The following is a 14128-nucleotide window of genomic DNA, read 5'->3' on the forward strand; positions in this document are numbered from 1 at the left end:
ACAGATACACAGAGGGCGACGTGAGGGGAAATCTAATAAACCATGCTGACCAGAATAACCTAGGAACCATAGGATACAAGAGAACTCAAAAATAACACAGAACGATCAAAAATGCACGAAAATTCAAAACACTGGTCAAAATGGCATAAAACATAAATCATATCAATAACATCAAGCATGCTGTCGCACATTCACACACACACACACACACACACACACACACACACACACACACACACACACACACACACACACACACACACACACACACACAAAGTGGCATGAGAACTCATGCATGTGTAACAGAGATTAACAAAGTGTCTCATGCATGTAAGAGGCATCATCGGGCAAGGAACAGTCTTGTACGATGGGTGTGCGTAGAAGCACGCACACAGATGACTCTGTGCATATCTGATTGTGGAGTAGACGAACTACAGTATAATAATAAAGAGCAACAGCTATATACCATCTCCTCCTGCTCGGGCCAGACACAATATTATTCACTCCACTGGGTCTGGCTAATCGCATCAGCCTACTCACCCCCCCACACACACACACACATACAATGAAGCATAAAAATAGATGCAGACTCTTGGGTGCGTGTAGGAGATTTCATTCTGCTGTGATGGGCCATCGGAGTGTAATCGCCAAACAGCACAACTGAATTCTGTAAATCAATAAATCCTGTTCAGTTCCTTCTAATGATTTCTCCTTATTGAACTGAACTGTGTAAAGTCACAAATGTTAAGAATAAGATATTTGTAATCCACATACAACACCCACTGAGGCACTTTAATTCCTAAGAAGAACCCAGAGCTCAACAGCCTCTTGGTTTGGGTCAATAATTACATAAATGTAATCATATAAATCTTTGATCAGTAGAAAGCCTTTGTTGTCGAAACAATGGTGAGAGCTAATTACAGTCAGGTCCATTATTTGTTGGACAAAAACAGAGTTTTGCTGTTTTGCCTCTGTACACCACCACAGTGGATATTAAACCAAAAAATAAGGACTGTGGCTGAAGTGCGGTTTACAAAAATGCTGAGTGTTTAGGAATTACAGTCATCTTTTATACACTGTCAAAGGGTCAAAGGTAACTGGACATCTGACACAGTTTCATGGCCGTGGTATTTCATGACGAATGATGCAGATAAAATATCTTTAGATAATTCAAAGTGTTGAATCAGTATTTTAGAGCATCTCACCGAGACCCAAAGAGATGTCAGTGCAAGTGAGGCTATCATTAGGCTGAAAAAACTAAATAAACCTGTCAGACAGAAACTTTAGGAAAAAACAACAATCAGGTTCATTTTTTAAAAAGAATGAATTCTCTGTGAAGCTCAGCATCACCAAAAGGCCTAAAAGACCAGAAGACTAAAGTGGATGATGACAAAATTATTTCCATGAGTAAGAAAAACAACTTCACAGCTTCTAGCAAAGTCAATACGGTGCACGAGGAGGCAGGAATGTCACTGTCAGAGTTTACAGGAAAGAGAAATTTACAAGGTGCAAACCACTGATTACACTCAATTACAAAAAGGTCAGATTAGACTTTACCAAACATCTAAAAGAGCCTGAATCGGGTCACCAGTGTTTATTGATGATATGAGTGCTGATAGAAAGAGCAGAAGGAAGTGTGAAGTGTACAGGGCTGTACTCTCTGCTCAGGTTCAGCCAAATGCTGCAAAACTGACTGGGCAGGACTTCACAGTATGAATGAATAATGACTCAAATCATGCTGCAAAAGCAACCCAAGAGTTTCTCAAGGCAAAGACATGCCAATGGCCAAGTCAGTCACCTGATCTCCCCTCAGTAGAGCAGCTTTTCAATTATTAAGTACAAAACTGAATTAAGAGAGCAGCTGAAGGTTGTTGCTGTAAAAGTCTAGAAGAGCATCTCAAGGTAGGAAACACAGCATTCGGTGATGAAAATTGGTCCTAGACTTCAATTATCTTTAAGCCTCCACATGAAAAATGAAAGGACTGCTAAAGGTCAGCATTCAGTCACATCATAATTGAACAGAGAGAAAAACTGTGTGTTTGTCCAATAAATTAGGAAACCAAGTGCAGATTAAGTTATATTTCTAGCAAATGATCCATCAGTTGGTCGTTTCAGCGTCGCTGCAGCGCTCTGGGCAGCAGTGACTAGGCAGTCATATTTCAAACAGCTTAAATACTGTTAATCTAATCAAAGCATATTCCTGGTGTCAGTTTAAATGTTCGCTGACTGATAACTGACTGAGAAGCAAGGATTGGTGTCATTTGTCCATGCTGCTTGCATTCAACTGCTTAGAGAAGTACATTTCATTGCATACTCAGTATATTGAGAAAAGGACTTTTTCTTGCCTGTTCTGAGTATGTGTGTTTTCTAAAGCACAGAGCCTGCAGATGTTTTTCAGTTCAGCTGGTGAAGACGAAGAACCCTCCAAGTTAGGATCTGACAGTTTCATGAAGCTGAAGACTTAATATGTGAGAAACTGCTGATGCATACAATATTTGTGTATGCCTTTATGTGAGTGTTTTCAACAGCGTGTGCATGTGTTTCACAGTCAGATATAATTCCCCTCTGATTATCAAATAAGTAGACCCCCGCAGCTATGCAGTGTATCAGACCTTTTAAATTTGCAGTGAGTGCGTGTGTGTGTGTGTGTTGGCATGTGTGACCCCCTGGGAAGCGTGAGCGTGCAAGTTCAGCCCTCAGAAGGAGGTCTCAGGGGATTACAGGGAGGAATGATGGGAAAATCCGGGAACACTCTCTCGTTCACTCACACGCCAGGCTGCTTTTAAGGACAGGCAAATGTGTTTTTGTGCAGAGTGTGTGTGTGTGTGTGTGTGTGTGCGTGTGTGTGTGTGTGTGTGTGTGAGTGGCTGTGTGCAGCGGGTGCTGCCTCATCAAAAGGCACACTCTATTTGCCTACTTCTGCTGATAAAATCTGTGTGCACACACACAGACAAAGAAATTAAACTGTCCGCACATCACAAAGGCAATTTCCACTTTTTTTCCCCTTTTTTTTGCGTGTTTGTGAATAAACAAAGCGGATCAACAGCTAACACAAATCTCTGCTGACATAATACATCCTCAGGGACACCACTCTCCACCTGGAAAGATGATGAAGATTTCAAAGGCGAGAATCTTCCCACACTCACACACACTTTCAAAGCTTTCGAGCTTTCAAAGCACAAATGGGCTGCCTTGTAAAGAAAAAATTGACATAAATTTTACAGCAATAGCAATTTATGAACTGTTAATAAAAAAAAAGGAGGGAGAGCCATAATAAAAGTCAAGAACCAGACAAGGATGATATAATACTTTCCACCCAAGAAAACAGTGAGAAGATCAAGAGTACACCAAGAGACGAGCTTAAAAAAAAACGACAGCGAGAGAGAAGGGTAAACACAGATGAAGGCGATATCTTAGATGTGTGGTTGAAATAAATCTCCTCTATTCTTTTATTAGCCTATATAAGAAAAGCCAGAGGCATTAAAACTGCTTCTCTGTGGGGCTAGAACGAGTTTGCTCTCGAGTTCATATTTGTCACGAAAACTCTGCAGCTTGAAACCACTGGAAACAAGCCCTCACCCATTTTTGGATGAGGAAGCACACGGATACTCCTGACCTCTCTTGACTTTTAAATCTTTCACTCTGAACCCGCTTTCTGCCACTTTTTCTTTCCTCCTTCTCCCTCCACTTTTCCTCTCCGCTCCGTCTCTCTGTTTTAAACTTTGTGTCAGTTAGACTGAATCAAAGGCACGCTGTCAAGTTTCGTGTGTGTGTGAGTGTATGAGTGAGTGTGTAGATTGTGTGCGGCCCCTGTGACCCATGCTGTGTGCATGCGAAAGCCAGACAGTGTGTGAAGTAACCACCGAAACCACAGTCACAGTCTCCATCCCTCCTCCCTGAAACACTCCTAGCCTTCTACCTCCCTCTCTCTTTCACTCTCCTTTCCTACTTTCTATCCTCACTTTCTCCATAATTTGTTCTCCTTTTTCCTGCCTCCTTCTGCTCTCTTCACCGTCCCTCTGTACTGACCTTCTTGTCCATCCCTGCAATTTCACCACTCCCTCAATCTTACTCTGGCCTGGGGAAAATTTTGCTGTTAAGATTGCCCTTTCACTGTCACTTCACAACTGCTTTTCATCGGCAGCTATTTAAAGAGCTGCCGTTCCGAGTTAACGTAGAGATGATGGGGTGAATTATCCTTGCTGCTGCGACTGAGTAGTAGCAGTAATTTGGCTGTCTTTATTACACAGCTGCCACTTTTACTTTCAATCTTGTTTTTTAGTCCTTTTTCACATATGCTCACTAAATGGCTTTGCATATACCATAAAGCATAAATAAAGTACCTATAGTTCCTCTACTGTACTACTACATGTAGTGTAGGCTGCTCTGAGCGGTCAGTAAGAATAGAAAAGTGATATATATTAAAGATGATTTGAATCCTTACAAGCAGACCAAGGATTATTACATAGTAAACTAGTAAACTAGCAAGCACAGCCTGTGGCTCATGTGGTACAGCAGGCTATCTACCAATCAGATGGTCAATCTCTCCTTGGGCCAGAGTGAACCTCAAGTTACTTTCAAGGCATCCATGTGAATGTTAGATAAAATAAATGAGTTGGATAGATGGATACACGTGTGTTTGGGTGAATGATACTTGCTCTAAAGAGGACGCTGAGCACAGAACTACGACGAGTGTTTCTGCTCAAATCAGGCAATAAAAGTGCTGGAAGGGGATAATGTGCAGCACATACTGTAGAGAGGAATGTGTGCCTGTGGGTGTGCGTCAACAGGGGATAAAGCTGGACCCAGGTAGCGCTCTAAGTGGAAGCACAGAAGGAGTGGTGATAAGACAGATGCTGCAGATGTGTAGCAAAAGTCTGTAATGTGAAAAGGGTGAGAAAGACCAGAGAACTGCGAGTCCTTTCATGGGTCGCTGGAGGTCGGTGGAGGTGGTTAAGTTGTCTGCAGCAAGAAAAAAATAAAGGGCTTTTGTTTCACGACATTTCACCAGCAGCCACAGAGAGGGTGAATCTGTGTCTGTGTGAGTCATGAAACTTTACAGGTGTGAAGATGAAAAATGCGACAGTATACCATCCGAGCTATGGGGCCCCATGTCTCCTTCCCACGCCCCTGTCCCACAATTGTCTTAATTTTTTGTGTATCTGTAACTCCTAAAATTGGTTGCTTTTTCTCCACATGTGTCTCTGTTACAAACTCTGATAAGATTAAATTACTGCTGTTTGTTTCACTGGCAGCACTTTTATAGATCAAAGTTAGCACCTATGCTGCAAAATGATGAACTACAGAATAGAACAGAATAGAACAGAAGTCACAGTCATCACCTTTCTTTCTTCAGCTCTCTTGTTTCCTGCTCTGTATTCTCCAGAGCTCTCCTTAGTTGTGTCACTTCCTCTGCAGCTGCAAAGTACTTCCGGTTCATCTGCTCCTCTCTCTGACTGCAAGACAACAGCTGCTTCTGCATTGCATCACATCTCTGTTGGCATGACAACCACCTCTCATGTTTCTCCTCCAGCTCCACTTGTAACCTATGAAAAAGACACATAAGATGAGCGTGCACACATGGCAAGGTTTGCTTTTCAACTCTGTACTGACAGGTCAACCGGTCTGTGTAAGCACCAAGGACAGTCTGTTAGATAAGAGAGAAGCCGTTCATTCTCCAACCTTATCAGACTTCCAAAAGTCAGGAATCCAGCAGGTGAAAAAAAACTGGGACTTTTAAAGTTCATTGGGCCTCATTTACTAACAGTGTGTATACACAAATCTACGATTTATCAATATTTTTGGCTATGAATTTGTTCGTACTTTAGGAACAAATTTATAAGTTACCTTTTTGTGCGTACGAACAAATACCAGCGGCTGGAATTTAAACACAAGTCTAAGCCTACTACTACTACTGCTACTAATAACAACAATAATCAATCTGATTATTATTATTGCCTTTTGGACAGTATATACAGCTGTCTAAAACACTGTGTTCATGACTACAAAAGCAGGCATGTAAAGGAAATAAATACTACAGCTGAGGGAAAGCATAGCCACGCTATGGAGGAAGCTCATTTGCGCCACTTGTATCCACGATCCCATTCTTTTGGCTCGTGACCATGGGTGCAGGTGGGGACGTAGATCGATGAGCTTCACACTCAGCTCTGTCTTCAACTCAAGAGACTGGTGCAACGCCCACATAACTGCAAACGTACATATTCCATTACCTCTTATCATATCTTAAATGTTATTATCTTCCATTAAAAAGGACTTCAATCATTGCCAGATGTCATCACTCCGAGTCTAATTTCTTGGCACTGTGCTATGGGTGCTGGAGAGTCAGGTTTTTTTTTTTCAATTTCATATGAGGAGTTTCTATTCGGGCTGACAGATCACGTCTTCCTTGTCCTTTGTGCAGGGTAAGAACGTTTCCATGCACCAATTAGAAAATGATGTTTCCTCCTTTATTAGTTTTAATCTTTTAACTTTATGCACATTGCATCAAGCAAAAATTCAATTATATGCAACATTCTCTGACTGGGGGAAATTTGTTTACCATTTAAACCTATTTTCTGCATTCTCCAGCATATAAAATAAAATACTTTTTTGTGTTTACACTCGCTCTTTCAAATAGATGCAAGTAAAACACAGAAAAAATAAATAAAATCAAAGATTCAACAGCACTAAGTCCTGTCACTGTTAAATCCATCTTCACCTGTTAAGCAGGAGCGGTCATGTCAGTGGGGAGATCCGGGTGTCTCTCTGTGAATTTCACATTCCCGTAGCAGCGTGCTCGGTGCTCGCTCAGATTTGAAGTTAAATCTTTTGCTTCCCGCAGACAGTTAAAAAGCAGACACTAATGTTTTTGTCACCTTTCACAGAATCAAACTCAAAGTAATGTCAGTACTTTCAAGCTTTAAGCACTGCATGGTCGTACTCTCCCCCACACTCCAGATTATCCATTGTTGTTCTACACACGTCTGTTGTTGTCACGGACGTCGCACGCTCGTACGTCATTGTCATGAGACACTCTCACAAACAAAATCACGGTTTAGCAACGCAGTAACACAGCTTGCTTACGGGAGAGTAACAGTAATCCAATTACTTTTTTGCAATAGTAATCCATTGCTTTACTGGTTACTTGAAAAAAGTAATCAGATTACCGTATCCATCTCTGGTCCAGAGTACCAAATTTACTTGACTGTTCATTCATGAAAAAACACAGGAGAAAAATAATGAACGGGCAGGTGCACTATCTACGTTGGTCACAGATCTCGATGCTTTATTAGGAGGCAGACAAGCAGGATCAAGTGTTTTTGAGAAAACAGAGAATGAGATGGGCTGACAAAGAAAAACAGAGCTCTAAAGTGGTGTCAAACACAGAAAGATATGGATTCTCTTGTCTGTTCTCGCTTTTATCTGCTTTAAAGGAACATATTAAAGGAAATTGCAGGGACATTCAAATAAACCTATTTCAAACTACGTGAAGCAAGCGTAACTGGACAGATTCACAGATTGAAGTTCAATTTCGAAATCAGTACCTGCAGCGTTAGAAAGCAGGCACTCATTGGTTTCCCTGCAGAAGCCAAAGTGTTTTGACCAGATAAACATTGTCTTTTACCTATGGTCTCCATTTTTGGGGCAGTTTAGTAAATTGCTGTCTCCTGTTACATTTTCAGGTATGGGGGGATGTTTCTTCAATCTCTCATCCTTCTAAAATAGCTTCCACCTCCCCTAGCGGAGCACCGCTTTATGTTGAGCCGTATAGGAGCCAGAGGGTTAGATCAGAGGCTTCAGTGTGGGAGGGGAAATAAATCGACGGTGTAATTGAACGCATCAGGCTGCCAGCATCTTAGAACGGGAATACCAGCAAATACCATGTGAAAAAATACACACCCTACATTTATCGCCTGCATGGAAAGATGAGAGGCCTTGTGGGTATACACATGTGGGTTGTGTGAGTGTGACACACATGTGTGTTAGTGTGACGGACTACTGCTTTACCTCGGCATAGCTACAGTACAGTATGTCTACGGATGCGCGTGTGTGTGTGTGTGAAACGTGATTCCCCGGCAACTAAGAAGTGCTTCCATCTGTCGTGCCAGCCTCACACGAGCTTTGGCTGTGTCGCCGGCACTTTATGGAGCCTAAGATCTCCACAAATGATCCAAGGGCCAACAGTTATACAGCCACCTCTCTTTGGGAGGAAGGAGATGGAGCACAGGAAGAGAATAATTGGAGAAGAATGAGTGGGATGAGAGTTGTGGTTGTGGGAAAGTTGGAGCGTGGAGAAACAGAAAGAGGAGCAAACCTGAGGAGCTTTCCTCTGTGTTTCTTTTCAGAGTCTTCTAGCTGGGACAGCTGCTCCTCACTCCGTCTCTTCTGCTCTCTGGAGACGAAAAGCACATGGCACAGGTGATCATTTCCACCATTTGTTGAGTAAATACATTTATGACCAATTTATGAGCATAGATCTAATATAGCAAGCATTAACTCCCATACCCACAGTTCACATTCAGCCAGAAGGAAATCCATATTCCCTGGGTATGTTTTTTTACAATCTCGAGTGTCACTGTAGAGTACTTGAGCAAGATGCCAAATCAATACAGCTGCTATTCTGCGCACTCCTTGACTTGAATCTCCATGTGGAAGAAGCCAAGCTTAACAATGAATCCTCCCTCTGGGATCAGCAAAAGTTCAAGCATATTGTAACTCTTCGAGCTCAAAAAAGTGCTGCTGTCTGTCAGTTTGCAACTAAATTGAGTTGCTATGTTGTGATTTTAATGTAAAAAAAAATTTTAGATGGTGTTTTTTAGATCACCTCTTGTTCTATGGGCAGCTGCTGCCTCTTCTCGAGAAAGTAAATTGGCTTTAATTCTAATAGTGCGTGCCATGACAGTGTGTGATACTCCTACCTTCCATGCATACACATACACAGACACACACATACTTTACCCTAACCCCCCTAACCCTGCCGGCTTCTCAGTCTAATCCCCTCTCTGGCGGCATGATCAGTTAATGTGTTTGGGTGTATGCGTGCGTGCCAGTATGTTTTCGGCCGTCTAGCCCTGTGACCTTGCAAACACACGCAACGAGGATATAGACTGAGAAGGCCTGCATGTCTGAGCTCAGAGGGAGGCGGCCTGTTTTCACTTCCAGTGAGACAGATTTTGTTTTTTTCCCCTGACAAACACTTTGGAATTATTTGTACATTTCAACAAAAGTGGATTCACAGCCGGAGCAGCTCCTCACTCTATAAGTTCTGTAATCTGCATTTCATGAGTGATTTGATTGCTTTTTAGTAACAGTTCAAGCTCTAAAAGCAACATGAAATATGTCTAAATGCTTCGCACAGACACCTGAATGAGAATGTGCAGGCCTAAACCAACTGTAATTTCAGCAAAGTTTTAAAAGTGTGGCTTTAGCCTGACCTTTCTGATTATTTGTCAAGCCAATGCTTGGGGACTAACAGCTCTGACCCTGCAAAAATGGCAGCTTTCCCCCTGAGATGTACGTCTAAAACTATATAAAAAAAAAAGAAAAGAAAAGCAAAGGCAACACAGTAACGGCAGCTAATGCCAGACAACCACATTAAATCCATGGCGGAGAGATGAGTTCAGGGTGACACGTAAGGTGTGAATGTGATAGCAGCCAGTGAAAGTATGCGAATGTTAGTCACAGACAGAAGCACAAATACAGACACATAATGAGAGTAACACTCGCAGCTGTCTGGCTCCAGTTATCAGCCTCCCGCTCTTTGTACCTTCTATCACACTCACACATCTCCATTCCATTCTCTCTCTCGCTTGCTCTTTTTTTTTCTTAACCTTCTTTTCTTCCCGGGCATCTACCGATGATTTGGAACAGACCTCCTGCATTCTTTCTATTCAGCTACAGCATAATACAATTCATACTTTACAAACTACTATGCCTTGACCCTCTCACTCTCCCTCCCTTTGTGTTTTCAAGGTCAGAGATGACATGATATCTATCTCACAATATCTTACTCTCAACTGCTGTTTCCGTTCTTTCTATTCTTTATCTCCCGGTCTCCTGTTCCTGACTCTTTTTCCTCTGAGGTGAAAAGGGCCTTTGAGGGAGAGAAGGATGACTGAGAGAGAGAGAGAGAGTAAAATGGTGGTCGGTGGTGTTTTCTTTGTGACTTTGCAGGCTTCAAAGTGCAGTCAAGTCCACAGTGCTCCGTGAGAGCGCTGGAGGACTTTGGGCACATTTGTGGCTACAGGCATGTGGTGCACACAGTTTGCACATGGAAACAAAGTGAGAGTCAGAAGAATCTATTATCACATATTATCAGTAGATGTGTCAGAAGCAGGTTACGATCACAACATGAGGATTCCAGGAAAGTTCCTCCAGGGGAGGGGAGATGGGTTCAGAATAAAAACAACAAAATCCCTTAATAGTTTTTCCCACTGAGTGGACCGAGTTATGTCACTATCGGTAAACCCTGCACGAACTTGAAACGAGGTGAAAAAGCTTCCTGGTTGTGCAAGATTTAATCAAAGTAACCACAGCAGATGTGGCATGCGCAATCACAGCCTGACAGCACGTAGCATTCAGATCAGAGCCGTCACATATTTGCAGGCTTCAGCTGGATGACTGATGGAATCACATTAATCTTCGCCCGTCCTTCGTGGCCACATTTCGTTCCCCTGCGTAATTAGATGTGTCACACAGTTCAGGAATGCCTCGTAAAAGTGAAGCAGACCAGGAAAATATTCGCACGGTTTGCTGCCGATCGGGCCTGAAGCAGGACAGGTGGCAGTCAGTGGAGGATGTGGTGAATCGCAACACCAAAACTGAAATGCTGACTCAGAGTGGTGTTGTTCTTGGCAACCGGTCACAGGAAAGCAGACACTTGCAACATTAGGGAAATGCATTTATTTTTGTGGTGTGTGCTTACAAAAGAGTGAGATTTCTTTTGAATTTGAAAAGGGAAGAGGAAAGAAAAAAAAGTCTTCTTTCTCAAAGGGCTGTGGCTGATTTTTATCTAGCATGTGATAAACAGCAGAGTGTGGTGAGGGTGGAAAAAAAAGACAGAAAAAAATCTGTTTCTGTGTCAGAGAACTCGTGGGAAACGGGGCATCCTGAGAGCAGTCGCTATACTACTGCCAATAACCACACAGACATATGACATAATGCACACACACTGGCTTTAATGCACACATGCGGGCACACACATACACAGGGCAGCCAGCGTGCATCATCCTTATGAAAACAAGCTGTTTCACATCAATCACATCAATCCTTTGCTCTTTCTCTCTTGACCTTCACTCATTTCACCAACCACTCTTTCATCTTTCCTCTCGTGCTCCATGCGTCCTATCCCATCTTTCATCTAACCCTCTCTTCCAACTAATCCATCCTTTTAACCGGGCCTGCGTCTGCGTTGGATGAGCCATGTGTTCGTCCTCTGATGAAAGGACGAGCTCGGTGTCTCCTGCCAATCAGAAAGCAGCAGGACTCTTCCCAACACCTCTTCCAAACGACTCATCCTGAGATATAGGCGGAGGTTTGTGAAGCTCTCTGTGATGCACTGACAAATGCTGACAGATGATACATAGCCAGTAGCGTGAGTCATAAATCAGATTAATAAAAGTTAATCCACACAAGGAGCACAGTTTGCATGCACAGTGTATTATAAATTAGCGTTATTTTTGGATGAAAGGAAGGTGATAAAAGTATCCTAAAAGTCTGTAAGTCACTTTGTTTGCAAATGAGAGAACAAGCTGCCCTTGGCTGGTCAGAATGCACAGCAAGATCAAAAAAACATTCCACAGCTGTGGACTGTCCTCAGATATGTGTGTTTCCAAAGCAACCAGATAGTGCCACAGAAGCAAAACAGGTGTGGATGTCTGATTGAGGTGTGCGTCAAAGGTTGGGGAGTTGTCATGGCGATGGCTTTTACACACAGATTATTATTTTTTTGCTCTTAAATATCAAGAGTGAATCGAGGGTCCAACATGCTCTGGAGATGTGAAGATACAAGTTGAGACTAAAAGGATTCAGGATGCACAGAGACGCCCATAAACTCCCACAAAACAGCGTCTGTGGGCATTTTAGTCAGCGTCAAGCGGACAGTGAAAGGAGGGTCGACTCAGACGTCCCATCTGGACCTCAGTCTTGACCTCGGCTGACTGTCTGCCACACACGAAACAGATTAATCACTCCCTTGTGCTCATTGTTATTTCTAACCAGCGACATTCGTTCAAGTAGAGCACAAATCTGTGGCACACCCATGCAGTGTTTAACAACTTGTTTAGAACATGCAAACCACACAGCAGTTAAAATCAGCTGTTATATTTATGCATTGGGATTTAAATTAATAAAACTGAAAAATATTCTCTATTGCACTTTCTTATAATACTTACTTAATAACAAAATCGGCAGCATTAGTAATAATAACATTATTTATGAATGAATATAACTTGTTTGGTTTTGTTTTTTAACACTGGCACTTTTTTAAGCAAAGCAAGATGAATTTTTATCAAGACTAACACAATTATTCCTGAATTAACTGACGTAACGTTTACTCAATATTACACTTAAGGCACTTTGTACTTTTATTCGAGAAGCACTTCATTTGATTTCCAGGTTAAAAAAAAAAAGATTAAAGCAAGAAATATGATACCAAGATACAAAAATAAATATACCCAGTTTTGATAAATATTCAAGCAAATTTACAAAACATGTTCAGACAGTTGACGTGCCAAACTGGCCTACAGCTACCATTGTAATTGACAACAGTGAGGAACTGCTCAGATACCTACATGTCAGCCCCTGTTTCTCTGTCATCATCTCCACACACACCCTTTATCATGCAATAAAGTCTTAGACTTGAACATATTTGCCTGATCCTTCTCACCTAATCATCATGCAACATGTCCTTAAGGCTGATTCTCCCTGTAGCATTCTATCTCCATATGTCAGGTCGCGTCAGATTGCAAACCTCGCCTCCGTCATCTCTGTCTCTGCATTCATCCCTGTGTTAGATGGATGTGCACGTTCCACATGCGTGGCCACAAAGTCAAATTAAGGTTGGGCACATGCAAGCATGCAGAGGCGTGAGCAGTTTTTATGGCAAGAAAGAGGGCAGCGGGTCAGATGGAATTAGCTTAAAAATAAAACACAAAAGTACAGAATGAGAACGATCCGTTTCATGCAAAAGCAGTCGAAGAGAAGAGGACACGGACATGGAAAGAAACACAGGAAAACTATTATTTGTGCACCACAGTAAACTGTTTGCTTTCTTCAGTTTCCCTGAAGAAATATAATATTCTTTGCGATTGATTGCAAACAGACTTGTAACTGGGGACCAGTATCTAAGCATGTTTTTAATTCTAAATACGCACCAGTGACATCAGTGAATGTTAACCTTGAATTATATTCACACTGCTGTGTACAGTGCAGTGCAAAAGTCTTGAACCGCAATGAGCAATAGTTCTCCAGGCTTTCTGAAGATGATCCTTCCTTTTTGTGTGTTTGGGGTTTTCTTATGCACATGATACGTGTTTCACAGACCCACACGCTACAGAATAATTATGAATTAATTCCACAATCTCAATCATTCTGCATATATTACATTCAGTACCATCAGTAATGTTTCTAAACCCGATTAGCATTGAATAAATCCTGAAGCACGGTGAATTTATTTGCATCATTTATTGTAAAGTTTGCTCCTGTTGGAGGAAGATGAGGTTTCTCTTGTCCAGGCTGAAGTGAAGAAGCAGTCCTTCTTCTGGAAAACCTGAAGTGCTTCTTCTTTTTCAGGCACTTTTCCTGTAGACTTTTGTTCTGTGCTATGAGATTTGTCATCTCAATAATAAGTTCTTTGTGTTGTAACTCAAATTTTCTCCAGCCCTTTAATTTTTCGTGACTTTTTCATGCTTTTCTTGGAGTTCTTACTGTTTCTCTTGCAGCTCTTTATATTTTTCTTCTTGAACTTTCTTATCCTCATGCATGTTGTGGTTTGTTTGTTGTACTTTGTCTTGGATGCCCAGCAACTCTTGATGTCTCCTCTGCAGTTCTTGAAGTGTAGACTGGATAGTTTGTTTTTTCTCTTGTCGTCACTTCTCCTCTTGCATTTCAGTGTTTACTGTGCTTTGTT

General features: G+C 41.9%; 1 protein-coding gene across 2 annotated transcripts in view; it reads right to left on the reverse strand.

Moving 5' to 3' along the window:
• Positions 1-14128, reverse strand: part of lekr1 (Leucine-, glutamate- and lysine-rich protein 1) — a 115822-nt gene that overhangs the window by 24050 nt on the left and 77644 nt on the right. For both annotated transcript variants that reach the window (XM_076892277.1, XM_004561360.4), the window contains 2 exons: positions 8315-8392; positions 5343-5546 (listed from right to left, as the gene is read on the reverse strand). In XM_076892277.1, the coding sequence (XP_076748392.1) occupies positions 5343-5546; positions 8315-8392 (282 nt within the window). The remainder of the gene's footprint in view (positions 1-5342; positions 5547-8314; positions 8393-14128) is intronic.

Source organism: Maylandia zebra, linkage group LG14 (genome assembly GCF_041146795.1).
Source record: "Maylandia zebra isolate NMK-2024a linkage group LG14, Mzebra_GT3a, whole genome shotgun sequence".
NCBI lineage: Eukaryota > Metazoa > Chordata > Actinopteri > Cichliformes > Cichlidae > Maylandia > Maylandia zebra.